The sequence below is a fragment of the Pelobates fuscus genome, chromosome 3, assembly GCF_036172605.1.
Source record: "Pelobates fuscus isolate aPelFus1 chromosome 3, aPelFus1.pri, whole genome shotgun sequence".
NCBI classification, from domain to species: domain Eukaryota; kingdom Metazoa; phylum Chordata; class Amphibia; order Anura; family Pelobatidae; genus Pelobates; species Pelobates fuscus.
Window position 1 is genome coordinate 379151891 of NC_086319.1, and position 27947 is coordinate 379179837.

Genomic DNA, 27947 nt, shown 5'->3' on the forward strand with positions numbered 1-27947 from the left:
TACTGTGAATGCTTTATTAAGGCTTAAACAAAACACAGAATCACAGAATTGCACCTCTTGTTTTTATGTAGTCAAACACATAGGAGAAAAAAAGATTTACAAACTCTTAAGGTTAAATAAGTAAAAACAGCCCAAAACAAGGAAGCTTCTCTAATAAATACATAAAACTCAATGTAAAAGAAGACACAATTACAACAGATACAGATAAATGTAAGTCAAGTGGAGGTAGCTTTTTAGTTGTGGAATTTCATATTTGCAGAGCATCACGGGTGATGTCTGTTGTGAATAGCAAGCGATCTCTTGGCTACTTGTGTATAAATCTGTGAAAATGACTTACATAGGGGTAAAGAATGTGAGACAGACTGTAACTAATCTTAGTGTTTGTTGTTAGTCTGTTTAACTTTGAAACTATCCATGTCTGATTATAAATTATTTCACACTGTCAAACATTGTTAAACAATTGGCTATATTTAATATTGACCATTTCTCCCTGTTTGTGTGTTTTTACATTGAGTGCATATGGCAAATTTAAGCTCTAAAGTTGTTACTTCTTGAATATTATGGAAGCACGCAGAGGTCTCTGTAGAGGTTAACTACCGTCTCACAGACTGTTTTAAGCTCAGCCTGCACTTGTCTGATTCGATCTACAGTTTCCGAGAGCTCTTGCAACCTGTCTTGAAGTAGATTATTGTGACAGTCATAAAGAATATACATCCTTTCTTCCAGGCGTTGGGAGACTTCAGTGACCTAGAACAGAAAAGCAGAAGATTCAGAAACATGGATGTTTACACATATTGCACTACGTTACTGCTCTATATAAAGTGAGAAATTGGCTTACTTTTCAAATCTATTCTAAAAATGGCTTATTTTTCCTAGATTTTGCAATTTAGTTTGAGTAAACTGAGCTATTAAATTGATGCATGGTCTTGGTAACAGATACCAAGAAATGTCTTTTCAGGCCAATTCAGAAAAGGCCAAGACTCCTACACACATTTCAGGAGAAGCAATGGTTAGAAATGATTTGCCTCCTGCAATTGGTCTTTCCCAATTGCAGAGTTTTTTTGGTAGATTAGGAAGTTTCAACCTAACTCATGAAAGGTGATATACAAGTTCCCATACATTGACCAGGTTATGTGAGCAATATATTCATGAAAGAAAAGAAAGGATGTCAGATCAGTTGTAAAACTGAAGAATCTAAATGCAAATGCCGTTTTGCAACATTTCAAGATGGAAGGCATCCTTTGCCTCAAAGATATTCTTATTCTTTCTGATTGGATGGCAAAAATAAACAAAAAAAGATGTGTATCTTACTGTTCCAATCACAAAAGAGTTCCAATGTCTTCAATTCATTTGGAAGAAAGACCAAATAGCAGCTCACTTGTATCCCATTCAGTCTATCATCTACCCCATGGTGTTTTACAAAATGTTTGAAACCAGTGGTTGCATTCCTTTGGAGCAGGAGTGTTGAGATGATAGTACACTTAGGTGGAATTCTATTAAAGTTGCAAAATAGGGGGCGTGGCTAACCGCCGAGCAAGATGGACGTCTGAAAATCTGCTCCGGCACGAGGGCTCCACTGAATTGCAATAATCACTGAGCTGAAACCCATATATCGACTAAAACATAATGGCTACATCTAAGGCAAAGAAAGCTGCAGAAAAAATGAACTTTTTCGGCCACAAAACCTCCTCTGCGGCAGAGACAACGCGGACGGTGGAGCACGAGGGTGTGGAGGATACCACCCCCAGCCCGGTGCCGACAATGCCGGAGGACTCTCGGCCTATAGACTATTTAACACAGAGCCGTTTCGAGCAGGCAATGGAAGCAATGGCAACAAAATTGATCTCCACATGGCAGACAACGGCTGACCAAATAAAGAGGGAGGTGAGGGACCTAACAACTAGAACCTCCGCGGTTGAAAATCAATGTCAAGAACTAGCCTCCACGCAATCCACAGTATCAGAGCATCTACAGGCATTAAGTTGTAAAATGGAAATCATGGAAATGCGCATGGCGGACCACGAGGACAGGGCCCGAAGAAACAATCTACGGCTCCGAGGAGTACCAGAGTCAGTCCTCCAAGACGATCTGCAAGCATACGCACGAGGCCTCATGAGGGCCTACGCCCCGGACATACCTGCGGACATGCTCCTGATAGACAGGATCCACAGGGTAGCGAAACCAAAAAACCTACCTGACTCAATTCCACGCGACATCCTACTCAGAGCTCACTATTTCCACATTAAGGAGCTGGTCCTTCGCTCACACCGCAGCAGAGATGGCCCGCACGAAGATTTTCCATCGGTGCGCCTCATGGCGGATATTTCATCGGCCACTCTCCGCCGAAGGAAAGATTACACCCAGATCACCACTACACTCCGCAACAAAGGCATACGCTACAGGTGGGGCTTCCCCACGAAGCTGATTCTATCCAGACAAGGGAAAACGATTGTCATATCATCCCCAGAGGAAGGTCAGCAGTTCCTGGAAAAATGGGGTCTACTGAGGGAGTCTCCCGAGGAAGCTCATTCCACCAACCGTAGCTTTAACCGACCAACGAACATGAACTGACATGTCTCTCTGGAAGTGCTAAACGCGCTTACCGCAAGTATCACTGCCTATCCACATGTGTTCCTTTGTAAATAAGTTACTACCTAAATGTATATGCATACTGTTTATATGCCACTTATATAGCATGTCTTCCTTACTGATGTCTATTTACCAACACCCTAACGCCCCTGCGGGCATCTGGGACCCATCCGAAGCACTGCCCTAGGTTGGGACTAGTGCTGCAGGGGAGTTGACTGGACAGCATACCAGCGTTAGATTGGGCTGCCCGCTCTAGCATATTTCCTAGGCCCGATGTAACAGTAATGAATAACACCATTGTACGCGGTGTATGCGGACGCATGTAACAAGGGAAACGCCAAGCCTGGGAACCCCAGGACAGACACATATCTGCCTTTATAAGCACTATGAAATGCACACTCTCATCACCGAGGCACCCAATTTATTAACAACGATAGCAGGAGCCGGGTGATTAGTAATGGGATCCAAAATGGGGGTTATCCATGCACCGCCTACTCCACCTCACTGACATGCATGAACCCCACCCCAAGCTCCTATGCTAGACCCTTGGGTGCTGAAAGTTCAATGTACCCTGAGTTCAATGTACCCTATGCTGATCCGGGGTGCCCGCAGGCCAGCAAGCTAGCACTAGAATTTAGGAATTTGGGAATAGCCACGATACTCAAAGGAGTAAGACATACAAGATTTAAATTGACCTATAACGTTAAAGGACATACTGTTGCTTACTTGCCTCTTTGCAATGATACTTACTGTTCTATTCTAATGTTGTTATGTTGTACTATTATGTTAATTTTACCACTTTACCACATATGGTTTCAGCTCCACATCAAAACACAAATTGGAGCCCGCTAGCCACGTACTTGGAAGCTCTAGCTCCTCAACCCCACGGCGCGACTAGCGTGCCAGACCATACGGTCTTTGTACATAGCACCCGTGCTACTATAACACCCTAACCCCGCTCACACCAACACCACCACTCCCCCGACAACACCGACACACGAAAAAGCCAGTTAACACTGCTAAATTACCAGACAAAACCCTTACACACCGCAGCAAGCACTAACGAACATGATAATCTACTCACATAATACCAAGGGCCTTAACACGCCACATAAACAACGTATGCTACTAGACGATATAAAACGAATCAAAGCAGACGTAGTCTGCGTCCAAGAAACACACTTTGTAACCAATAGGGTCCCTAACTTCACCCGCAGAGAATACCCAATGCAATACCATGCAACACACACCTCCAAATCTAGAGGAGTCTCTATACTACTCCACAACTCCTTAACGGTAGAAACCTTACGGGTCAAAAAGGACACCCAAGGAAGATACATTATCTTACACTGTAGAATCAATGACCATCCATACATCCTAGCGTGCCTATATAGCCCAAACGACCATCAACGCAACTTCCTACATAAGGTCCTCAATAAACTACCAGACGACACAAACGACCCCAAGATCCTGTGTGGAGACTACAATCACACGATGGATACCCGTATAGACTCGATAACCCCGAGCACTTCAGATAAACATCTCAAATTAGGCCCGAACAATAAGGCATTTGCGAAACTTATCCACGAAAATAGCCTTTATGACGTCTGGAGAACAAAACACCCCTCGGACAGAAACTACACATTCTTCTCACAAGTGCACAAAACATACTCAAGAATAGATCATATATTAACCTCTGGTAACATGCTCCCCCGTGTAGAAGATTGCTCTATAGGCAACATAGTGTGGTCTGATCACGCCCCACTAACAATGACACTAAACACCAATTACTTGCACCGAGGTAAACCACCATGGCGCCTCAACGAATCCCTCCTCCTCGACAAAGCATTCACAGCATCAATGGCGTCCAAATTAGAAAAGTTCTTCGAGACGAATGACAATTCGGAGGCCTCAATCTTCTCCATATGGCAAGCCCACAAAACGGTCATAAGGGGTCACCTCATTAGTCGAGCATCATATCTTAAACGCAAACGTGAAAAGGAGCACTTGGACCTCCTACGAAAATTAAGAGACACCACTTCTGCCCACATGTTGAACCCTACTGAGGCTCAAGCAAAAGAAATAGAAGACATCACTGTCAGGGTTTCTTTGCTGTTTTAAACAGCAACCCTTTTCTGTTTCAGTGATTGAGTTTTCAGCTGCAATTACTATGAGCTGCTTCTGCTTGTTGCCACGGTTACTCACCTGTGAGTAGTAATCAACCCTGCTGCTAATCAGTTCTGCCTATTTAAGCAGCTAAGCCCAGAACCTCCTTGCCCTTGCGTGGTTTCCTGTTTCCCAGAAGTCTCCTTGTTCCTGTGTTTCCTGTTTGCTCCTGGTTCCTGACTCCGGCCTTGTTCCTGACTCCGCTGCTCTCCGTGCTCCTGATCCTGGCTTGTCTGACTACCCGCTCTGGTGACTGACCCCTGCTTGATTCCTGGACTTTGCTTTTGTTTATTATTTGTTATTTATTAATAAAGGTGTGTTTGCATCTACTTCTGTCTCTGTCTGGTTCCTGGTCCCTGACATTACGCAAGGGCCATGAATACAGATGGTACAGGCAAGACACAATATTGGACGCAAGTTCTAGAATTAATAACAAGTTGCACCAAACTGCGCATCTCACTCCTGCCAGAAATATTTCTACTATTACGATTACCTCCAACACAGCACATACACACTAAATATCTGCTATACCACATCTGTATAGCGGCCCTCGCTACTATTAGCAGAAATTGGAAACAATCTAAAGCTCCAACGATCACCCAATGCATCACAGCTGTAGAAACGTCCAAGGCGTATGAAACAATGGCAAGGAAATCCAGCCGGACTAATCCTTATTGGACCGAAGCATGGAATCTCTGGGACCGAAACAAGCCACTTGACCCACACTGAACCAATGACAACAGAAACCCTTTCAAAAGATGAAAGACCTCCACCATAGGAGGCAACCTAGCAATATACATGCTGGCTCACACGCACACACCACACACACGCACCACACACACATAGCACCTAGACTACGCCTACACCACATTAACATGATACAACAGTACACCGTAACTATACAGAACTACTCGACCTCACGTACACCACACAATTCAATTCCCCCATAACCCGACCCTATAAATCCCTACATGTCCAACACCGACAATGAGGACTGCATTAAACCCTAAAACCACATTAAGCTCGAACCATTCAGGAAAGACACCACCTACGGAAACACGTGTAGGTTCACTTCTACTGAGAATTAAGATTACAACCAATGGTATCTCCCGAACGAGCTCCTAGAAAGTATTAGTATTAACCTGTGCAGAGGTTTCACATTGTTGGAAAATATTGGGTGTGGATATATGCATAACCCCCTTGTCTCCCTCTTGCCTTCTGTACCCCCCTACCCTCGATTGCAGCATTATTGAAAATTTTGCGTATGGATATATACTTAACCCCTTGTCCCCATCTTGCCTTCTGTACCCCTTACCTTTGACGGCAAAATAAAAATTGTCAAATTCAAAAAAAAAAAGTTGCAAAATAAATCAGTTCTAAAAATTCTCATCTCTTGGACCTCAGGAATTCTAAAAAAAAACAAAAAACAGTTTTCTTATAAACGTATTCCTACTCAAACCATAAACTTTTTAGGTTTCACGGTAAATTCTGTGAAATCTGTGTCTCCCGGCCTCCAAAGAAAAATCAATAAAGAAAGAAATCAAACTCGAAACAAAGCAGATATGCCTCCAATACATTTAACAGAATGATAGGACATCTCTCCTCTTCCTTTTCTTCCATTTTCCTGGGTCCTTGTGCCATTCCAGTACAGGGACTTTCAACAACCTAAAGTCCAAGCTTTGCTTTAAGGTCTTTCTTATTCAGACAGTCAGACAGTCTGACTCTTAATCAATAGTTTCAAAAGGAACTACTATGGTGCTTTCACTCACATAGAAGAAGATTTCAGTGGTGGAAAATGGTCAAAAGCAGATCAAGACTTTCATTTTGTGATTGTTCCTAAATTGCTTGCTTCTACTGTTGTGGCGTTGCGAGCCTGTATGTAATCTTACATAAAAATAAAGAACAAAAATTGAATTTCTTAAGAATCATTCCAAATGTTCAGTTCTTCACATGGACAATGTTTCAGTGCTTCAATATGTCAATCATTTAGGAGGTTGCAAATTGAAAGAATTGGCAAATTTAGCCAAACATTTTTGGCAATTCTGCTTTTTTCACAATATTTCTGTGCAAGCGGAATACTTTGCAGATTGGCATTTGCACCATCTTTTAGACAAGAGCGATGGGTAAATGAACAGGGAAATGTTTCTGCAAATTGAATACCTTTGGGGACCAATCCAAATAGACTTATTTGCCTCGAGACTCAATTTCCATCTTCTGCAGTTGAAGACCAGATCCAGCTAGATGTAGATGCATTTTGCCAGAATTGGTCTCAGAGCAAAAGTTATGCATTCTCTCAATTTCCAATGATTTCTAGAACAATTTCTCAAACTCGGAATCAGAAAGATGTGGTAATTCTAATAATGTTATTTTGGCAAACAAAACCATGGTTGTTCCCTTGACTTCTGGAATTGCTAATAGACATTCCTCTTACCATCCATTCTGGATCTCATTACGATTGCGATTTATTACAACAAAGCCTTCTGTTTCTGCTGGCATGGAAAATATACAGTGACCTGCATTTCTTGAAGGAATCTTAGAATCAATTTTGTTATTATAACACCTTGGATCCAGGAACCAGAAAATCTTATAAAACAGCATGTAACATCTAATATAAATGGTGCGGAGAACGGTATTTGGATCCCGTTATAAATATAAATGGTATTTTGTTGTTTTTTTCTTTACTTTTTGAACAAGGAAAAGACTTACCGAACGATAAATGTGTATAGATCTCTCATTTCTTTAGGCCACTGATGGTATCCGAATTGGCAAGAATTCTACTTTTTGTAGATTACTCAGAGGTATTAAACTTTCCAGAGCACCTCAACCTATATATGGTTTCACTTGGGATGTGAATGTTGTTCTGAGCAATGGCCAGACAGCACCAATCTTTTTCTTTGTCAATTCTTAGCTAAATTGATTGTTCTATTATGCCATATTTCTTGTAAAGGGTTTCAGATTTTCAAGCATTCGATTATGGAGCCCATTCCTACACTACTTTTTGGGTAGAGTTTAATATTTCTCGTTGCAGCAAGACTTCCATTCCATCAGTCTTTTATCCGTCCGGCTATCCTGTGATATCCTCAGTGTTCCAGAGCTAGGTGCTATCCTGTGTTATCTTCAGTATTTTAGAGCTGCTGCTATCCTATATTACCCTCAGTGTTCCAGAGCTAGCTGCTATCCTGTGCTACCCTGAGTGTTCCAGAGTTAGCTGCTATCCTACATTACCCTCAGTGTTCCAGAGCTAGCTGCTATCCTGTGTTACCCTCAGTATTCCAGAGCTAGCTGCTATCCTGTGTTACCCTCAGTATTCCAGAGCTAGCTGCTATCCTGTGTTACCCTCAGTATTCCAGAGATAGCTGCTATCCTTTGTTACCCTCAGTATTCCAGAGCTAACTGCTATCCTGTGTTACCCTCAGTATTCCAGAACTAGCTGCTATCCTGTGTTACCCTCAGTATTCCAGAGATAGCTGCTATCCTGTGTTAGCCTGCGTTTTCCAAAGCTAGCTGCTATCCTGTGTAACCCTGAGTCTTATTATTATTGGCATTTATTTAGCACCAATATATTCCGAAGTGCTTTACAATATTATAAAGGGGAACATTTAACAATAAATTAGACAATTACAAATTGTTACAGGAACAATAGGTTGATGAGGACCCTGCTCAAAAGAGCTTACACTCAAGACGGTATTCCAGAGTAACCTGTTCCTGTGCAAACGAATCTGTCCCTGTATCCAGAGGCCCTACTTCCTTCCTTAGATTGAGTTATCTGTTTTGCATTTGTTATTCTTTTGTGTTCTTGCATATAATACATTTGTTTTCCTCTGTTCATTGTTTGTATTCTTGTTTTCTTGTATTTTGAGTTCCTACTTGTGGTGGTTTCTGCTTTGGTCACAACCCTTTTCAGACCAAACCCTGTCAGGCTACCACAATCTAACAACTATGTAGTTACTGAGGGTCTTTTTTTTTTTACATATCTCTGTGATTGCAGTGATTGAGATGCAAAGAGGACACCATTTTGGTTCAGGGACCAATCAAAGAACACCTTCATCCTGGCACTGGGTTAGGAAGGGAAAAAAACATTTGCAGAATTGAACAAGCATGACCCAAGAACAAGGCCAGGTAAAGATAGTGTAGGAATATGATAGCAAAACATAAATAACTAAAATAATGGGAAAAAAATTGGAACACTGCCAGCAACAACAGAAAGTAAGTAGGCCAATACCAGGATGTTTACCGAGTGTAAAGAGACAAATACATAGAGAAGGTCTATTTATATCCCAAACATGTTCAGTTTAACCTAAAAGGGTTAAATGGAAGAAACTAGCTAAACATAAAGGTGTCACAAGCTGCCAGCAAAGAAAAAGTATAAAAATAAAATATAAAATATAAAGAGAAATAAAAGAAGAAAATGTAAAGAGTGTTATACAAACATTATATATTCCAACCACATATGCTAGCTACGCATCACATTTAAATAAGTGAAGACTGTGTTTTAAAAACACTAAAGGAACACTCCCACCTTCATAACTACTTATTATTACTATTAGTATTTATATAGTGCCAAAATATACCACAGTGCTTTACAATTATAGAAAGAGGATATCTGAAGACACTGTTCTAATGAGCGTACAATTTATGAGGATTTGAGATTGGCAGATCATCGTTGTACATCTACTACATTGTTAATCATCTTGCCCAAGGACACTTCATGGTAAGATGGTATGTCCAGGATTTGAATCTGGGTATCCCAGGTCTATGGCAATTACATTATCGCTGCTGTAACCAGTCAGAATAAAAATGGAAGTGCAGGCCCCAGCGAGATTTGAACTCGCGACCCCTGGTTTACAAGACCAGTGCTCTAACCCCTGAGCTATGGAGCCATACATACCAGGTCAAACTAGTTCTGATTTAAGTTACTATGATGGCGAAAGTGTTTGGGCGTTTTCCTATTTACAGGTGTTAAACTGTTTCACAGGTGTACTGCATTCTATTCTTCTCTGGAGAGCAGCACAATGAAGGGTTAGCTAGGCAGCTGCTGACAGTCTGAGAGTATGATGCTCTCATACTATCAACTGCCACCCATATAGAAAATAGTATGTAACGCAGCCTATCAGTGGCTACCTGGTTATCTCTTCCTCATACTACACTGTAGAGAGTTAAGGAAGCCAGGATCAGGAGCGCTGAGCTCCATAGACATTCTTTCCCCATAAAACTTAAATAAGCAAAAGGTTACTCCAATCATCATAACCTCTACAGCCGACTGTAGTGGCCATGATGCCTGAAGTGCCTTTACGGCATTTCATGGTAATCAGGCAAACAATTTTGCAATAATTTGCCCTCTTGCCGGGTCCTGCCGAATTAAAGCCCAAAAGAACTGTGGATGGATGGAGATATTAAATTTTTTTTTTAAATATCACATCAATACTTAAAATACAGGTGTGAAACAATTATGCTGAAAATGGCTTCATTACGTTTAGCTACCAAGTGAAATGCAAATATGATACTTAGATGTAAATTGTTACAATAAAAATCCCTTTGATTATTGTAGCAGCTGGCGCTAACTCTTGCTTTGACAAACAGGACTGAGAATATCCTGTGCAGCTTTCTAACTAATTGCTCCAGGTATCTGCTTTCTTGGGGGATTAAATTCAGTTACAATAATGTGCTCAAAGCGGCTTACATAAACATGTTAGAACTGGGTAATCTTTTAATTTGCCTTCACAAAAGTACATAAATAAATAAACCCCTAGCTGCATGATCTCAGGATGCAGAAAAAGAAAATTTTTACATTTCTGATTTGCCATTTGATGTTCATAAGCCAAGGGAGTCCAAAACTAAAAGGTAGATCCCCATCTGTTCCAGAACTACAAATCCCGTGATGCTTTGTCATCCTGTTGTAGAGTTGGAGATCTGCAACAACTAGGTATCAACATTTTAGTGATCCCTGAAATAAGAGTTTAAAAGAATATATATAATTTTGGATATCTATCTTGGATGCAATAAAACTACACTGCTTCTTGTGTTTCCATCTTCTAATTAGGTAATGATGAATTTCTAGGTATATCTACTAGACCCACAATAGGAGTCAAAACGTATACAAAAAAATGTGATGGAGGGGGCGTGGACCCGACTTGGAGTAGCATAGACGTGTTTTTCTGAGATCCGTCTGACTAAGCCAGGAACAGCATTAAAATGTATTTAGTGGCAGAGAACACACTTCAATGTTTACAAGGCAGCCTTAGGATGTCAAAGAGGCACAACCCAAGAGCTGAGAAAATGGATAGAGCCTAATTTTTTGCAGCTAAACCTGCAACTGCAAAGATGCAAGTCACACGGAGGAAGTCAAAGTTGGCACAGACATGTCAAGCCAGCTCACCATCTCCCCCGGATATGAAGTCTATGCTCTCTGGTCTACAAGCCTAGTTCTTTTATTTAGAGGCCCCGGATTGCCTGTCTGCTTGCATATGATTCCGGCAGAATGCGTGGCGGCAGACGGGCACCGGAGAGTGCTCTGTGTCCCGTAGAATAAAAGACCCTGATTTATGATGTCTTTTTCGCTCAATATGTGGAGAATATGAATGTTTTCCTTGGTTGCGAATCTACCAACCTTGGCCATATGTTCTATTTTCAAAGCAATAATGGAATAAGTGCTATTCATTTGATGTAGAATTATTAAAAATCTTTATTGAACTTGTATTGAATTATTGTACTAACTCCATTTTAACTGCATACTGTGAATCCTCCATTTTGTCCTCCTAACCTGACTTCTTCAATCCTCCATTTTGTCCTCATAACCTAACTTGTTCATTTTAAAACTACATTACATGACAGAATTTCCCAGCACATCTAATACAATAGACAAAGACTGTATTCTCTATAAAGATATGATTAACTCAGGAACTGCTGACTTTACTGACTTTCCCCTAACTTGCAACATAGTATAATTTGAAGGCCACGAGAACACAGTAGTAATGAAATGTTCTATTCATAAGAGACCTTGCACCTGGACATGAGGCCCGATATCACTGACTGTGTAAAATGACGCTCAAGCCCCCCTTTCCACCGAGTAAACCTCATGCTGGGAAAGATGGCGCCTGAGCCTTCTGTCCACACCCTTGTCCAGAACAATACCACCTCCCGGTGGGAGGACACCTAGCTGGTCACTCAAATCCCTGAGCCAATTAATAATATTGATGGGTGGACACTGATATAGTCACATAACGTTTAATCCAATTAATGATGTTTATTTGTTATTATCTGATATTCAATGATGATGTCATTTTGCTTTTAAAAAGATCTGCACAACTGTTTTCCAACCAGATTGTATTAAATTTTCTGAAGTGCTTTTAACCTGAACTCCATGTGTCAGTGTGAGCTTACTTCTGCGTATACGCAATTTAATCATCTCAGATTTGGACAGGAACAGATAGACATTTAAACATATTTGTTTATTTCTAAATTAATCTACATCAATTTGGCGCATCCAACGTGGGGCATCGGGCTATGGCCTCTGGCCGGTGAGCCGTCCTAAGGAAGATGCTGTTGGACGGGGGAATCCTGGGGGTAGGAAGGGAGACTGATCACCTCCAAGTACACGGTAGAGACTTCTGCAGAGCCACCGGTATGTTCCGGCCCCTTTGATTGACCCGTCCACGTGTCTGTGACTGCTTCCCGGGAGGACATCAAAGACAGGTAATATCTTGCCCGGTGTCTCGTTACTCACTTGTTTACCTGCATTTTAGTCTATCTGTTGCCTGGGTGTGTTTGAATTGTTTGCCTGTTTCCCCATTTTGAGATAAAGGGGGGGGTGGACCTGCAGGGGTTTTGCCTGGGGTTCTGTCTTGCTTGTTTTCTCCTTTTTGGGATAAAGGGGGGTGGACCTGAGGGGACTTGCCTGGGTCTTCAGTTTGTCTGTTTATCTGTTTGTATTTTACCCCTTTTGGGATAAAGGGGGGTGGACCTGTGGATGCGTTCCTGGGGGTCTTCTGTTACCTGTTTTACTCCTTTTAGGAACCACGGTGCTGTGGTTGTAGGGAAAAAGGGGGGTTGACCTGTGGATGCGTTCCTGGGGGTCTTCTTTGCCTGTTTACCTCTTTTAGGAGCCTCGTGGCTGGGGCTGTAGGGAAAAAGAGGATTGTTGGAACTGTGGATTTTGTGTAGACTCATAATTTCCTGTGATCCTTCTTGTGACACTTTGAGAGCCCAGCTAGCCTCATTGTGCACGTGGTAACCCACAGTTTCGAGTACTGGGGCTAGTGGAATTCCAAGTTTGGTAACCACTGCCCCGAGTGTTGAGGCTGGGGGGATTCCAGTTTTGGTAAACCTCAGCTTCGGCTGGGGGGATTCCAGTTTTGGTAAACCTCAACTTCGGCTGGGGGGATTCCAGTTTTCTTTTGGTAACCACAACCCTGAGCGCTGGGGCTGGTGGAATTCCAGTTTTCTGTTTATTTGTGGTAGGGGACTTAGTCTTGTGGCAGGGGACTCTGTTTCCTGGGGGGATTCAAGTAGGCATTGCTTGTTTTCCGCATCACGTGGTAGTGAGACTTATAAGTGGGTTTTATAGGGGCACTACGGGAGTGAGGATAGAGGTGGCCACATTCTTGTGGACTGCTGTGCAGAGGGAGGCTGACGGAACTCGGACCGGTGTCAGTTGTTTTCCGTGGCCGCTGGTAGTGAGACTTACGAAAGTCGTTCTCCGAGCGGGGACACTACGAGGTTGAGGGAGGTGACTTTGGAGTAAGCACACGAGTAAAGGAAAGGGATTATTGTTGATTTCATTTGAACTGTGATGCATGCACTGTATTTCAATTGTATTGTTGTCTTGTCTGTTTAATTAGGAGTCTCATGAACTCCTGTGTCTGTCTCTAAGGATTTTCCTTACCTTTTTATCTTTTCTACACTTCCTATACTATTATACTATCCTCTACTATTTCTCTTGTGAGAGAAGTGATTGGTCACACACTTCTCACCCCACTCCAATCCGTGGCTACCACCTCGGGTACACGGAATTAGTGACTAGTCTGCGTTTTGGGAAGATGCACTTGGAGGGACCCACCCTTTCTGAATGGCAGCTGACCATTGTAGATAATCTGTTTAATCTTCTTTCCCCTATATCTGGGATGCCTGTATAGGAGGGGAATGGAACAGGGTTAGGAAAGCCCAATAAGGGCTGGCTAGCGCGTGTGATCTAGTTGAAGATAGAGATTGCTAAAGTGTGTAAAATTGCTGTGCCTTCATGTGGTAGATTACTGACAGAGAAGAAAGCAAGCTTACTGGTACAGAGTAGCAATGCAATTCAGCAGGAAGGTTGGGCTGAGGAAGAACTAGATCACAAAGGGTTAAGAATGTATGTATATCATAATAATTGTTTTTGTATTTTGTATTAGCCATTACCCTGGTAGAGGGTGGGGGTTTTGTATTGAGTTTCACTGAAGAGTATTATTAAATGTTGTGTTTTTGTGTCTCTTTGCTTTTGCAATAATTGTAACGTAACTGTCTTTCCAGCGCTGACATGGTTAAAAAACTTCATGCTGGCTCTCTCCTTGCCTTCTGTGAGACGCGAGGGGGGAGAGGGAGGGGTGACATTCCTGGTTTTTCAGTTCTGCGTTCAGTAAAATTATTCAGAAACTAATAAGATTTAGCAATGGAACAAAGTATTTTCTCCAAGACTGTTGTATAAGATAAGGAGTCAGGGATGTAGCTCAGTGTTTATTACGAAGGTTAGGAAAGTGAATCTGATGCAGGAATAGAGAATTATTTGGACGAGTTAAAAATGTAAAGGCAAGTGTGATTTGTTGCATTGCTATGCAATGTGGATAGAGGGAATATGCAAAGTTGTTAAGCTAGATTGTGAAGAGGAAAAGTGATTAATGGCTGTAGGTATATTGTTTGCATTCCGTGAGTTTATTTATTTATTTATTTTCCGCCCGTGTATTGTGTCATGCTCATCCTATCTTAAAGACATGCTGTCTTCCTTAATTCCCATATATTATGAACAAAAAAGTTACAATTACTAAAATTATCCTGCTATTAGTTTCCCTGTGTCAGGAAGGTGTCTGTGACAAGTATTGGTTAATATGTAGATAGAATATATATGTCTATCGTTTCACGTATAAGTAACAAGTGTGTTTTAGCTTTGTGTACAAAGATTGATAACATGCTGAAAGAAGGGTTATCTTAAAGAACATTTACTAAAAGAAAGTTCTAATAAACCAAGATTTCTTGAACAAATGAATAAGCCAAGTTTAAAGACTGACTAACATAATTTTTGTTGTAAGCCCAGATATTTTATTATTGCATATGCATAGGAATTGAGACTTCGGGCATTATAGTATATTAATTCTAGATCTGTTACTAGCAGCAAGTGCTTAGCCTTATGCCTATCCCACGCATGCCTAAACACTTCTACTGAGTTAACCTCTACCACTACAGTTGGAAGGCTATTCCATGTTTCCACTACCCTCTCAGTAATGTGATGCTTCCTGATATTATTTTTTTTTTTTTAAACCTTTGTCCCTCTATTTTTGAGACTATGTCCTCTTGTTATGGTAGTTTTTCCTTCTTTTAAATATAGTCTCCACTTTTACTGTGTTGTTTCCCTTTATGTATTTAAAATGCTTTTATCATCTTTTCACCAAGCTATACCTGTCAAGATCCTTTCACCTTTCCTGGTGAATTTTACCCTGCAATCCATGAACCAGTTTAATAGCCCTTCTTTGAACTCTCTCTAAGGTATCCATATCCTTCTGAAGATATGGTCTCCAGTACTGTATCCAGTACTCTGCACTTCCCTCTTCCTACTGCTAATACCTCTCCCTATGCAACCAAGCATTCTACTAGCATTTTCCGCTGCTCTATTACATTGTACATTGTCATCAACAAGAAATGTGAATTAATGTATAGCCATTTATAAGCTTAACAAAATCTCCATTATCTTTTCCATTTATTTTGCAGAAGGCAATGTTATTTGTCTATTTTGTATGTTTTAAAAATACATTATCAGTAAAGAGTAGAATAAATTTTATCTCATTTACGAGACATAAAATTGTGATAATGTATATTTGTGATATAAGTAGAAATTACATTTTGAGATGTTAGATATAAATTATTAAATTAAGAACGAGAGTCAGGGATAGCGTCTGTCTCCGCGGGCACAAGACCCCGTGTGGAGAAGTGGTGGGCAAGCCATCATGGGCCACCCATGGGAGTGAAACGTTCGAGGCTTGTGGAGACAAGATGAGCATGTTAGCCTTTTATTATTTTTCTCTAGGGAAAGCATAGGGCCAGTTAATAGTTGTTGTACATGGGCTATTTGCAGCCTCCATTGCATTTCTACCTAGTCTTGATTTCTGATGTATCCTCCATTGCTACATCACCTGTTTGCTCCCTTACCTGCCCACCCCCGCTTATTCCTCCCACCGATCCCTCCCCTTCATCTACAGTCCCCCACTTTCCCCTACTGCCCCTCCCTCTACTCCTCCTTCTCCTCCTTCTTGCTCTTACTCCTCCCTCCTCTTCCTACTCCTCCCTCTACTCCACTTTCTCCTCCTACTCCTCCCTCTACTCCACCTTCTCCTCTACTCCTCCTTCTCCTCCTCCTACTCCTTCTTCTTGCTCTTACTCCTCCCTCCTCTTCCTACTCCTCCCTCTACTCCACTTTCTCCTCCTACTCCTCCCTCTACTCCACCTTCTCCTCCTCCTACTCCTTCTTCCTGCTCTTACTCCTCCCTCCTCTTCCTACTCCTCCCTCTACTCCACTTTCTCCTCCTACTCCTTCCTCTACTACACCTTCTCCTCTTTCCTCCTCCTTCTCCTCTACCCCCCCCCACTCCTTCTTCCTGCTCTTACTCCTCCACTTTCTCCTCCTACTCCTCCCTCTACTCCACCTTCTCCTCTCTCCTCCTACTTCTCACCTCCTCCTCCTCCTACTCCTCCCTCTACTCCACCTTCTCCTCCTCCTACTCCTTCTTCCTGCTCTTACTCCTCCTTCTTCTTCCTACTCCTCCCTCTACTCCACCTTCTCCTCTCTCCTCCTACTTCTCCTCTACTCCACCTTCTCCTCCTCCTACTCCACCTTCTTCCCTCTCACTCTATCCGCTACTCATTCTTCCATCTCCCCACCACCATATCTATATCCTTTATATGCTTCCTCCCTTCTTATTCCTTACCAATTTCCTCCACCCATAGACAACTCTGCCTCTACCTGACAACATTATATTTTGAAGAAAAGTTGCTCTGGCCACTCTTCCGCCACTTCCCAGGGGGGAATACCACACTGAAAGAACTGTTTTGGGCACTCTCAAGGAAATAGTGCGGCCCTGACCCAGATTCCCATGGAAGTAAGGGAGGTGGCTGTCCCTCATGTTTTTTCTTCACTAAGTCCCCAGAAATCTCATGAAAGGAACTTGACTCATTAGAACAAAACATGAACATTCAATTTACAAATCTCTACAGAGGGGGGTCAGCAAGAGAACTGTGAATAGAAAGACAAAGTAGCTTTACCAGATCCTGACTCCACTCTGTTTGCGGATAAAGAGGAAAGGTACCATACTGGATTTGCTGTTGCTACAGAAGATCAGGTACGTCAAGCACCTTCACTTTCCTCACTCACATCTGCTCAAGACGCTGAATTGACAGCCTTCTCAGTGGCATACAAAATGCCTGAAGGAAGACATGCCAATATCTACACTGACTCAAGACATGCCCTGGGTGCAGCACATTATTTTGGATCAATCTGGAAGATAAGAAGCACCACTCAGCTGCCCAAAAGCTGCCAACCAAGCCACAAGTGCACCAAGGGAAGTGGACAGAAGGGTGTCCGCTAAAGAAACTTCTATACTCACCATGTAGATCCTACCTACAGATCTCAAGCTTCTGAAAGAATGACAAGCAGCTGCTGACCCTGAAGAAATACAAAGCTGGAAAAACAGAAAGGGGCAACCCTTGAAGACGGGCTGTACTCCAACGCTCTTAAGCTCTGTTTACCCAAAAACATGTACTGGGCAGTGAGCCCATGGAACTTTATACCTATCCAAGACCCTCATGAACTCTTTGATCTCTAAATACTCTAAAGCACCTAGAATTACTCCTCTAATCACCAGTCACTGCCGATCCTGTGTTATTTGTGCCAAGGACAGCTCAGGCAGAAGAGGAGGAGAATCCTAAGCACCTAGCTAACTCTCAATATCCCTTTCAAGAATCCAGATGACAAAGAGCTACTGGGTCAAATATGCACTAGTTATAATAGACATTTTGTCAGGATGGCCAGAAGCCTAGCCGGTCATCAATGTGACAACCAAGACCATATATCCAATAGTGCATTGTGAAAGTTGCAGAGATCACTCAATGGATTCATTGTTCCAGATTCAAGACTCTCTCTCTCTCTGCAACATGAGAAGTAACATTTGTTGATTTTGACACACTTTTGACTCTAAAGAAAAAAAAGATACCAGCAAGTAGGTGTTTGATGGCCATAATAATGCCTGACCACCTGCCATCGATGGAAAGCCGAGGACCCCAAAAGGAGACCTCGTGAAGCTAAAGAGATCCAAACGCCAAGCTCCCTCAGGATTATTTGCCCATCCTGAGTTTGTGGTGATATTAATATTGACTAAATGATCCGAGTCCACCTACGCTGATGTAGCGTGGGACAGGTTTAATACTACAATGCATAAGCAAATGCGCCCTAGCCAAGGTTATTATGTCCATACACATAATACATGACAAGGTACTCTTGACACACCACATTCATGCTTCAGAACATAAAGAGGAGCACCCCTCTAAAGGGAAAGTTTGATTGATATATATATATATTGATGCCATAGGTGTGCCAAGGGGGGTACCAGATGATTTTGCAGTAAAAGGAAAGTTTGAGTCCATTTTCCCAACCGTCACTGCTAATAATAATAATAACATTTTGATTTGCATGTATTATATCTATTGCAACCAACAACGTTTACCTGTCACCATGACTTGTTGTGCCTATATTCCAGATAACACAGGTCCATATGGTAATGTAAGCTTGTCTATTTATGATGTCCCTCTGAAGAACTAAGAAGACTTTAAGAACCGTTACTTCATAGGGTTTTGTGCCTTTGGGCTAACCTGTCTTCTGAAACTAACTAATAAAGTTTATCTCTTAGAATATTAACATTTCATAGGGGGGACTGATGTAGAATTATTAAAAATCTTTATTGAACTTGTATTGAATTATTGTACTAACTCCATTTTAACTGCATACTGTGAATCCTCCATTTTGTCCTCCTAACCTGACTTCTTCAATCCTCCATTTTGTCCTCATAACCTAACTTGTTCATTTTAAAACTACATTACATGACAGAATTTCCCAGCACATCTAATACAATAGACAAAGACTGTATTCTCTATAAAGATATGATTAACTCAGGAACTGCTGACTTTACTGACTTTCCCCTAACTTGCAACATAGTATAATTTGAAGGCCACGAGAACACAGTAGTAATGAAATGTTCTATTCATAAGAGACCTTGCACCTGGACATGAGGCCCGATATCACTGACTGTGTAAAATGACGCTCAAGCCCCCCTTTCCACCGAGTAAACCTCATGCTGGGAAAGATGGCGCCTGAGCCTTCTGTCCACACCCTTGTCCAGAACAATACCACCTCCCGGTGGGAGGACACCTAGCTGGTCACTCAAATCCCTGAGCCAATTAATAATATTGATGGGTGGACACTGATATAGTCACATAACGTTTAATCCAATTAATGATGTTTATTTGTTATTATCTGATATTCAATGATGATGTCATTTTGCTTTTAAAAAGATCTGCACAACTGTTTTCCAACCAGATTGTATTAAATTTTCTGAAGTGCTTTTAACCTGAACTCCATGTGTCAGTGTGAGCTTACTTCTGCGTATACGCAATTTAATCATCTCAGATTTGGACAGGAACAGATAGACATTTAAACATATTTGTTTATTTCTAAATTAATCTACATCACATTCTATAAATTAATAATAATAATAATTAATAGTAATTGAAGCATGTAAATTATGTTTTAGCCATGATTATTAGTGGATGGATGATGTATTTTGCCTACCATACAGTACGTATGTGATGCTACCTATGTGATGTTTCTCACTTGTTAGATTTGTTCTCTGTCCTACTTCTCCTTCTACTATCTGTATCCCTTATTCCCTTAAAAAGTTCAATAAACGGGGCAGTGCGGGTCTTGGACGCCATACTGGCTGGTCGCATGCTGCTTAAGCTCCGGCTTGACTCTGCTTATAAAGCGACTTTAAGGGAGAAGAAAAATCCCTCGGTACCTAGTAAATGACGTGCCCTGAGGAAGGCAGTTTTGGCGAAACATTGTTTTTTGTTTTTTTTATTGTCTCCTGCTCTCTGATCAGTATGCCTGTTTTAATATGGGTTTTTGGATTTATATCTTGAGCACCTTCTTTTGCATGTTTTATGATTAAGTGGTATACTAATTAATAGTTGCATACTCTGCACTCTTTCTTATATTATCTCTGTTTATCCACTTTGTAAACAAATAAAAGATGTTTTACATGCATACTAGATCTGGTGTACTTGGGGTTTCTTTATCTACTAGGTTTATGGATCTGGTGGGAGATCAGATTTTCCCTTTGAGCACCTGGTAATACTTTATTACAGTAACCCATATATACAGTTTGAGCGCTCACTATAAATTTCTATGCAAACCGTTACTTGGTACCCCTTGGGCAACTTTGGAGCAAACTCCAGGTCTCCTCACTTCTGCAAGATGGCAGCTGCAGTCTCCAGCTCCTCAAGGCCTGTTGGGCCCCTGGCGGGAGATACGGATGATCTCTCTACATGAGGCGGGCTGGGCTTTTCTCTTTGTGAAATACCGGAGCCCTGTACCCCCTCTCCCCCACCCCCGGTGCCCACAGACCTGTTTGAAGCTACTTCTGCCGTACTCACCTCTTATTCAGAGCGGACTTAGCCACGCATCACCAAGATGGCAACCACTGGCTCATCAGATACACATGGCTCAAACATGTCTCGGCAGCATCTCAACAGCTCCATAGCTTTTACCCTGCGAAGACTCTAAAATCTTCCAATGTAATTGGGAGAAGTTTAGAGACCGCAGACAGACCTCCACGCCAGAGCCGGAGATAAATTTAATGCCGGACAGGAGTAGTCCCTACCCAAGCACAGGGCAGGGATCATCCATTGAAAGAGGCGACCTCCATCTCGATCTGCAGCCCGCCCTCAGTAGGGGAAAGCCCTGGCACACATGAATTACCAGGACTGTAGCTCCAAGAGTCCGGCCCGTGGACGGGCCCCGGAACTGGAGAGGAGCTCTACTCCGACGCTGCTGCACCGACCCTCCTGCAGACTTTCCCAGCTGCACTACACTCTGGCTGCTATCAGGGATTGGCTGACTTAGGACTTTGCCTCATCAACTTAGATATGCTTCTCTCCAATGTCATTAATATGGTTCAGCTTGAAATGCCTACTGCCTACTAATTTTTTTTTAACATGTTTTAGCCTTATACTCTACGTTCTTCTTTAGTGGAACGGCACAGTAATAATGATTTTAGCAAACTCTCACTGGATAATTTAATTAACTCTAGCAAGTTAACCAAGCTTGTTATTACAAACATTTGTATACTTCTTACTCTGCATGTCTGAAATTTGCCAAGCATTATTGCTCATTCGTATCAAGACATACTAATCTTGCATATTGTTTTACTTTTATCTTCTGAAAAATGTGCAGTTTCTCATAAGCTACCTTAGGGCTTAGACATGTTTATTTAGCTTGACTTTTACAATACATTATAAAAACGTGCAAAGATAACATTTGCCACATAACGCAACACTACTTTATGTATATGCTTTCAATCTGTAATGTATAATTATATGTCACTCTCTACTCCTGTATTGCTGTTGTGGCTTTGCAGTCTGCATCTGAATTCTCAAGCACGGCAAAAATAAAGAATATATAAAAAAAAGTTCAATAAACTTTTCAAATGAAGAAAATGTGATTTTGGAAATATAATTTTATATAATATAAAATCGCTGGTAAGACCACATCTTGAATATGCTGTGCAATTTTGGGCTACAACGAGCTACAAGATCGATAAAACAAATGGTGCATTTTAGTTACGAAGAAAGGTTAAAAAATGTAAATCACTTTAGTTTGGAAAAATAGCACCTCAGAGGAGATATGATAACATTATACAAATATATTCAGGGCCAGTACAAACCATTATCTGGAAATCTATTCATAAACAGGGCTATACATAGGACACAAGGTCACACATTTAGGCTGGAAAAAAGGAGATTTAATCTAAGGCAAAGAAAAGTTTTTTACAGTAAGAACTATAAGGATATGGAATTATCTGCCTGAAGAGGTGGTTTTATCATAGTCCATACAGATGTTTAAACAGCAATTGGATAAATACTTGCAAAAACATAATATACAGGGATATCATTTCTAATTAGTGGGTTAATAGCTGCTTGATCCGAGGAGATATCTGACTGTCATTTTGGGGTCAAGGAGGAATTCTTTCCTAGTTTGTTGCAAAATTAGAAGCGCTTCAGACTGGGTGTTTTGCGTTCTTTTGGATCAACAGCAAAAATATATAAGAGGAAAGCTGAACTTGATGGACACGTCTCTTTTCAGCTATGTAACTATGTGACTTATCTTCATATTAATACTCAGCTGAGATAAAGAATTGTATTCCATTAATTTCAGATTTGCAAAGAATTAAATATTTTACACAAAAAGAGAGAAATTGGAAACGCTATCCAGTTCAGCCATTTTTGGCATACATTTGCCATTTCCCTTTTCAATTTTACATATCGGTCACCCCCAGCCCCAGTCAAAATGAGCATTTAGGAAATATATCATCTTTATGAAATGCTCACATTGACTGTGTTGGAATTTCACTGAAATCCCAACCAAGACAAAAGATATACTGAGGCAAAGTAGAAACATATCTTTCCTACGTTCAGGTAAGTATAATCTACCTTACCCTGCCTTTCATGACCACCGGGCCCTGAGCAGAGAGACGCTTTAAGAAGTCAAAACTGATTAGTACAGTTTGACAACTAACCTGGGCCTGCGTCCCATTCGTTCTTCGCCTGTCTCTATAGAATAAAGCATGACCTATCCAGAATTGCGCTCTTTGGCTGAGATGAAGCTCTCAGCCAATGAGTGTGATCGTGTATGGCTCTGCTTTGCTCTATAGAGCTAATCAGATTATTCTGCAAAATGTAAGAAACAGGGACTACAGTAAAGGATGCCTGCTGGGACCCAGATAAGTTGCCAAACCATACTAAATTGGTTCTACTACTTACCATGAATTGTTGCCTAAGCATTACTCACCCTATAACTGCTACAGCTGTAGTGATAATGGTATGAGTATGAATAATCCTCTTGTGTCATATTATTTTAAATTTGTGTCAGAGGTGTCATACCTTCATTGCAAGGCTTTCATTAAAGCTCTTCATTAGCTCCTGGTCCTTAGTGCGCCCTTCATTAATTTTATCAACCAGCCTCTGTGCCCTGCTCTGCAGAGCCTCCAACGTGGCTTCTAGAGCCTCACAGTAGTTGCTATTTTCCTCTGAGCCAATGCTGGACGCCATGTCTGGTACAGCATTGGTCAACGATGGGCTCTGAGGCCTGCAGAAGCAAAGACAAAACCTACATTAATTAACATTGAAAACATTCTACTTTCAAATCCTTATGCATAAAACAATCACATAAATTATGTTTATAAGAGCTACGCACACACCAAACCAGGCTAAATTATACACAAATCAATGCATAGGTGTAATTTTGGTTCACGATTTCACCTATCCAATTAAGCCACAACACGCTGGCCCAGTGAGTTCGAAACATTGTGTCCCCAGCAGATATGATAAAGCCACTTGTGGGAAAGCAGTCACTCCACTTTATAAACCAGCAGGAATGAGTGCAACTGCACAGAAGGTGATCCATACAGTACCAATCAGCACAGTTCTGTGCATTTCACATTAATTATCTGCAATCCTATACCACAGCTCTAACCACAATAGGGCACACCAATCAGAGCTCACGCCGTGCAGCTCTGTTTGCTCCACAATACCAATATGGGGCTTTCTAGTCACTGGATTTAGACAATCAAGGCAAGCCTTACAATAAATTGCGAGGGACAGGGTGAAAACTGACTTTTGCAGGCAATTAAGGGGGGGGGGGTAAAAGGCTACGGCTGACAATTGTAAAGGAGGAAAGTGGGCTACTGCTGACCATTGAGGGGAAGAATGACCTACTGCTGGCTAATTAGTGATGAGAATGGGCTCAATTTGATCATTTAGGGGGGAAATGGGCAACTGCTGGAAATTGAGAGGTTGAGAATGTGCTACTCCTGACTATGAGGAGATATAAAGGGGTAGAGCATGGGCTACTACTAGCGCTGTTCCTTAAAATTAGGTAAATACAATCTCAGATGAACAACAACACATGGTATATTACACTGTGTCATGATTTATTTAAAAATAATAAAGTCATAATGGAGAAACCATGTTTGAAAAACTAATTACACCGTTACTGCTTCCATGGAATTTAAGAGGCTTAGTAGCAGACAGACACTGCTAATCAAATGTTCTTGATTAATTGATCATCAGCAAGTGTGACCACCTCTATAAAAGCCAAAGTTTTAGCACTTTGCTGATCTGGAGCATTCAGGAATGTGTTAACACAATGCCAAAGAGGAAAGACATCAGCAATGATCTTAGAGAAGCAATTGTTGTTCCTCATCAAACAGGGTAGGGCTATGAGGCCATTTCCAAACAATTTAAAGTCCACCATTCTACTTTGAGAAGGGTTATTCAGAAGTGGAAAACATTCAAGACAGTTGCCAATATTTCCAGGAGTTGACACCCCAGCAAATTCACCCAAGGTCGGACCATGCAATGATCTGAGAAATTATGCAAAGTTGCATCTAAACAAACCACAAGACTTCTGGAACAAAGTCTTTTGGACAGACGAGACCAAAGTGGAGGTTTGGCCATAAGGCACAGGGCCACGTTTGGCAAAAACCAAACACAGCATATTAGCACAAACACATCATGCCAAATGTCAAGCACGGTGATGGAAGGGTGATGATCTAGACTTGTTTTGGAGCCACAGAAACTGGAAACCTTGCCGTCATTGAGTCGACCACCAACTCTTCTGTATACCAAATTATTATAGAGTCAAATGTGAGGCCATCTGTCCAACAGCTAAAGCTTGGCTTATGCAACAGGACAGTGACCCCAAGCACACCAGCACATTTACAGCAGAATGGCTAAAAAAGAATCAATGTGTTGAAATGGCCCAATCAAACATCAATGAACTAAAGCAATGTTGTAAAGAAGAGTGGGCCAAAATTCCACCACAACAATATGTGAGACTGGTAGAGTAATACAGAAAATGATTATTTCAAGTTATTGCTGCGTAGGGTGGCTCTGCAAGCTATTTATACATAAGGTGTACTAAGTTTTCCACACCTGGCTTCTCCATTTTGGCTTTGTTTTTGTTAAATAAATCATGACACGTTGTAATATGCCCTGTGTTGTGGTTTATCTGAGGTTGTGTTTATTGAACTCTAAGACCTGCTAAGGAACAAATGATTGTTATTATGTTCTGATATGTAAAACCATAAAATTCAAAGAGAGTGTACTTTCTTTTTCCCATGACAGTAGGTACACAAGGGGTTACATGCCCCATGATCATGGTTGCAGTAGGACTCCATCAGTCTTACACCACTGTTCCAACAGCTCATTAAATACATTTATAACTAGATGATTCTCTAAGCATAAAGCTTACCATAGACATTATGCAGTGACCAAGGCATGTCTGGGTTAACTGGCACAGAGGATGGAAATGTATATTGGCGCAACCCCGCCCCAAGTGGAGATTTTTTTTGTGTCTCTCTGCAATGCTGCAACAACCATTTGTTATGGAAATTACAAACACGTACATTCACATTTGTATACACACAAGCTCACTTTCATAAACACACACATACCCTTATACCTGGTGTCTAGAGGTCAGCTGCTGGAAGCAGTGTGCAAACAGCAGTGCACAGCTCCCTGCAGCTCTGTACTGATGTTGGGGTGATGTTACCTCCTTGAATCAGTACTGTGTGGGAGTTGTACAGTCAGAGCACAGACTGATTCCTGCAGCTCCCCATCTCATTTAAAACTGAAGAGCAGACACTTGAGTCTGCCGATAGGCAGGTGCCTATTCTAGTGAAAGGTGTTTGCTGTGTGCAACCCGCTGGTGCCTGTCACTGGGAACCCCCTCCCCCCCCGCAGGACACTGCTATATTGTGTGCCTCACTGAGAAGCTGCTTTGCTTGAGGTTGCCACTGTATGTTCAGGTTTGGAATGACTGGGTTTGTATGATTTTTCCTTCCCCTCTGCGGCATCAATCTCTCGTTCGGCCATTTCTTATCTGAAATAAGATATTCAAAAAAAGTACTTTACACTTAATTTTTTTGCAGTGTATTTTTAGTAAAATATTTGCAATATGACATTAGAACAGGCAAAGTACATAGTATCCTATGAGAAAGCAAAGGATTGGCGTGTCAGGAGGACTGAGACTCGCGCAGAGGGATGAAAGGTATGTAAAACTCACCCTTCAAGCCCTTAAACGTAGGTGCAGTTAGATAAAAACTATAGTGTTTAGGAATACAGGGCACAATATGCGGATGATCAGCAGGAGTGCTTCCCCTCCTGCCAGTCACTACATATAGCATGGCCGCGGCAGAGAATCTTCTGTATTGCGTACCCGGTATGACAGGAAGCTGCTCACTGAGAGCAACTAATGGCTTCCTGTCAGCCCGGGTATAAGATACAAAAGATCCTCTACCGAGGTCCGCCCAGCCACGCTAGGAGGAGATAAGAGGGACGAAGGTTTAAAAATAATATCAGGAAGTATTACTTCACTAAGAGGGTAGTGGATGCATGGAATTGCCTTCCAGCTGAAGTGGTAGAGGTTAACACAGTGAATGAGTTTAAAGGGACACTCCAGACACCCAGACCACTTCTGCCCATTGGAGTGGTCTGGGTGCCATCTTCTATGACCCTTAACCCTGCAAGTGTAATTACTGCAGTTTTTATAAACTGCAATAATAACCTTGCAGGGTTAAGTCCTCCTCTAGTGGCTGTATAGGACCTCCAGCGTCCCCGGAATCCCCATAGGAAAGCATTAAATAATACTTTCCTATGGGGAGGTCTAATGCGTGCGCGGCCATTGCAACAAAGAGACACACAGAGAAATAGGAGAGAAAGAGACACACAAAGGGGCTGGGTAGGTGAAAAAGATGTAGAAAGGGGCTGAAGGCAGCTCTGAAACTACAGCCAGTGCAGCAACTGGACCCGCACACTACAGAGGGCCGACTGGGTGGCCCATGCAGTTAGTGAACTGCAGCCCGGTCTGGCACAGAGGCCCTTTACCAGGGTGAACGGGCCCCTGTAGTATCGTCTGACTAGGAGGAAGCGAGTGCAGGTCACTTCCTCCAAGCTACAGAGTGAGCCATGCAGGAGGGAGAAGGCACGGGAGTGAGGGAAGAGAGCCAGCTTCAGACTTACACTCCCATCAGCCTCAGCAGGACCCCAGGGGAGGAACCCTCCGGCACAAAAAAGTTAAGCAGAAGGTGGCTCAAAATATTAAAATGATTACATCTATGTGTGTGTATATCTAAATTTGTGTCAGTGTGTGTGTATGTCTCAGTCTGCATATCCATGTGTGTATATGTCCAGGGTGCCACACACAAGGGGGTGTAAGACACAAAAGGGGGGGGGGGGATAAAATACACTAAGAAATTTAAAGAGGGGATTAAGATACACATCGATGAAGGTGCATTTTTACTTTATGGGGGAAGGGGGATAGTTTAAAGACACATTACTGGGAGTATTATTACTGTGGATCTCTGTTACACACTCAGACACACCAACAATGTAGAGCTCATAGCAACAACAACAAAAAAGGGACATAAGGATAGAAAACTGATCCAGATGGATTCAGGCCCAAAGATAGGGACTGTCCCTTCTATAAAGGGTCACTTGGGAGCTATGGACAGTCTCAGAAGCCTAATTACAGCAATGGTTCCAGGAAGACACACTAACCACCCTTTTAGTGCCAGTTGAAGCCAACTGGTGGCACTGCAATCTACCACAGAGACAGACAGTGTTAA

At 41.8% G+C, this 27947-nt stretch overlaps 1 protein-coding gene and 1 non-coding gene across 2 annotated transcripts; both read right to left on the bottom strand.

Annotated features, from left to right (window-relative positions):
* Window positions 1-231: 231 nt before the first annotated feature.
* Window positions 232-27947, bottom strand: SYCE2 (synaptonemal complex central element protein 2). Its single transcript, XM_063445946.1, has 4 exons — window positions 27880-27947; window positions 26090-26203; window positions 23203-23407; window positions 232-747 (listed from the first exon to the last, which is right to left on the bottom strand). The coding sequence occupies exons 2-4, from the start codon at window positions 26194-26196 to the stop codon at window positions 559-561; spliced, it is 501 nt and encodes a 166-aa protein (XP_063302016.1). The 5' UTR covers window positions 26197-26203; window positions 27880-27947; the 3' UTR covers window positions 232-558.
* TRNAT-UGU (transfer RNA threonine (anticodon UGU)) lies at window positions 9563-9635 on the bottom strand. The gene has a single exon. It is a non-coding gene; the product is annotated as a tRNA-Thr (tRNA).